This window comes from Anoplopoma fimbria, chromosome 13 (genome assembly GCF_027596085.1).
Source record: "Anoplopoma fimbria isolate UVic2021 breed Golden Eagle Sablefish chromosome 13, Afim_UVic_2022, whole genome shotgun sequence".
Lineage (NCBI taxonomy): Eukaryota > Metazoa > Chordata > Actinopteri > Perciformes > Anoplopomatidae > Anoplopoma > Anoplopoma fimbria.
In genome coordinates this window covers 4,801,621-4,803,617 of record NC_072461.1, presented here as the reverse complement: position 1 = coordinate 4,803,617, position 1,997 = coordinate 4,801,621, and the positions used below count along the sequence as shown (strand labels likewise).

Sequence of the window (1,997 nt, the reverse complement as noted above, 5' to 3'; positions counted from 1 at the left end):
ATATATTTGCTTTTTGGTGCTCAATTCTTGTAGTGAATCCTATACTTTGAGTCTATTTATAAGTGCTTGCACTTCATGTTAAATGAAATAATCCAGGAAAACAAGCCACATATCTATGATGAGGTCATACGTCTAAATTACTTGTTCCAACAAGGAGCACTTGGCATTGACCAAATAAAATATTTGAAGAGGAAGTTTTCCTTTTTAAATCTGAAAGGACCTCTATAAACATCATTAATATGACTTCGTATCATAATGATCATAGATTGCCTGGTATGAGAAAGCTATGAGACATTATAAAAACTTTTTATCATCGCAGTTGATATGTATGTTTCCATAATAATGAGTCAGTTTTCACAGGATTAAAAGATTATATTTTATTTATAAGCTGATATTAGTATGAAACAATGTCTGGTTAATGCATTACATTCTTTGCAGTAAATAGATATTGGATAACTACTGTATATGAGAAGTAAGAAATAGCATATTGTTGGCTATAGCACTTGCTTGACAATTTTGAAAGAAACATGTCACTTTAAGTAAACATTTTTGCTACGGAGCTGCATCCATCTTAATGGTGTCCGGGTGTGTGATCACAGGTGGCTGAGCGACTGGGAGCCTGTTTCCCGAGTCTTCTTCTCTGTACTTTCATTCGTGTCTGTCTGGGGTAGATGAAGAGCTTTCCTGCAGAAGTTCTTGAAGACAGGGCTGGAGAAGTAGTAAACGACAGGATCCAACACGCTGTTAAGATAGGTCAGGCTAATGGTGATAAAAAACACGATGGTCATGTTTTCCAGAGCAGGGCAGACTTCAGAATGGGGGAGCTTGCTGACTAATTGGTGGGTCTGGATCCAAATCAGCAACTGCGCGATGTTGCTTGGTAGGTAGCAAATGATGAAGAGCACTGCCACAACAATGATGAACCAAAGAGCCTTCTTAATCTTTGCCTGCTGGGACAACTGTCTCTTTCTCAGGTGGCGAATAATGTTGAATGTGCAGAAGAGAACCACAAGCAGAGGTATATAGAAGATAAAAAGAAACTCAAACTTGTGCCAGTTCAGATTATGGTGCATTTCAGTATCAACCCTGAAGCTCTCACAGTGGGTTGTGTTGATATGTTTCAGATTAACGACATGAACTGTCATTGAGATGGTGAACAACCATAAAACAAGTGCTCCACACATGGCTTTGGAGACACTCAGAGAGTTGATGGGATGATGGGGATGAACCACACGCATGTACCTGTCCAGAGCGATAGCCATCAAGAAGAGGGTACTTCCACTGCGGTTCATTGCCAACATGAAGAGGCAGATGTTGCACAGAGCGTCTCCAAACTTCCACTTGATCTTCGAGATGTAGTAGATGGCACGGAAAGGCAAAGCCATGTTGAGCAGAAAATCAGCCATTGCCAGGTTGAAGAGTAACACGGTGCTGCTCTTCCATGGCCTCATGTGGAAGCAGAAGACCCAGAGAGCCAAACCATTTCCAAGGACTCCAAAAAAAAACTCTGTCAGCAGCACTGGTGGCAGCACACTGATCAACAGAGTTCCATTGAAATTGCAACGCATGTTAACTTACGTGCTTCCTCACTGGCTGCAGATCAGAGAACTAACACCTTGACAAAAGTCTGCATTTTAAAGGGGAACTTCTGAATAGAAAAAAAAGTGTTTGTGGTTTTTGCATTCACAGGAAGCCCAACACAGAAGGTTTTGGTTTTCATTAAGTGTTACCACACAAGGTAATCTATATTTCCCCAAACATGCTATATTTCTCCAGAAAGCTGCAAAGGGTAGGCTAATTACTGCAGAGGGACCAGAGAGTAAGGAACAGTATCACTTCACAATAACCTTGCATGTGGAAACCTACAGTATTTACCCTTAAGTCTAGTGTAAAAATCCTTAATGAGTTGTATATTTAATTGCATCAATCTTCAATTAAAATCAAACCACTGGAATAAAGTCTGCAATCATCCATGTTGGGAACCCCTCCCCTGGAAG

At 40.5% G+C, this 1,997-nt stretch overlaps 1 protein-coding gene across 1 annotated transcript; it reads right to left on the bottom strand.

The window, feature by feature from the left end:
- Positions 1-351: 351 nt before the first annotated feature.
- LOC129101642 (hydroxycarboxylic acid receptor 2-like) lies at positions 352-1,591 on the bottom strand. The gene has a single exon (XM_054611533.1). It carries the CDS (start codon positions 1,566-1,568, stop codon positions 594-596), a length of 975 nt encoding a protein of 324 aa, XP_054467508.1. The 5' UTR covers positions 1,569-1,591; the 3' UTR covers positions 352-593.
- Positions 1,592-1,997: the final 406 nt, after the last annotated feature.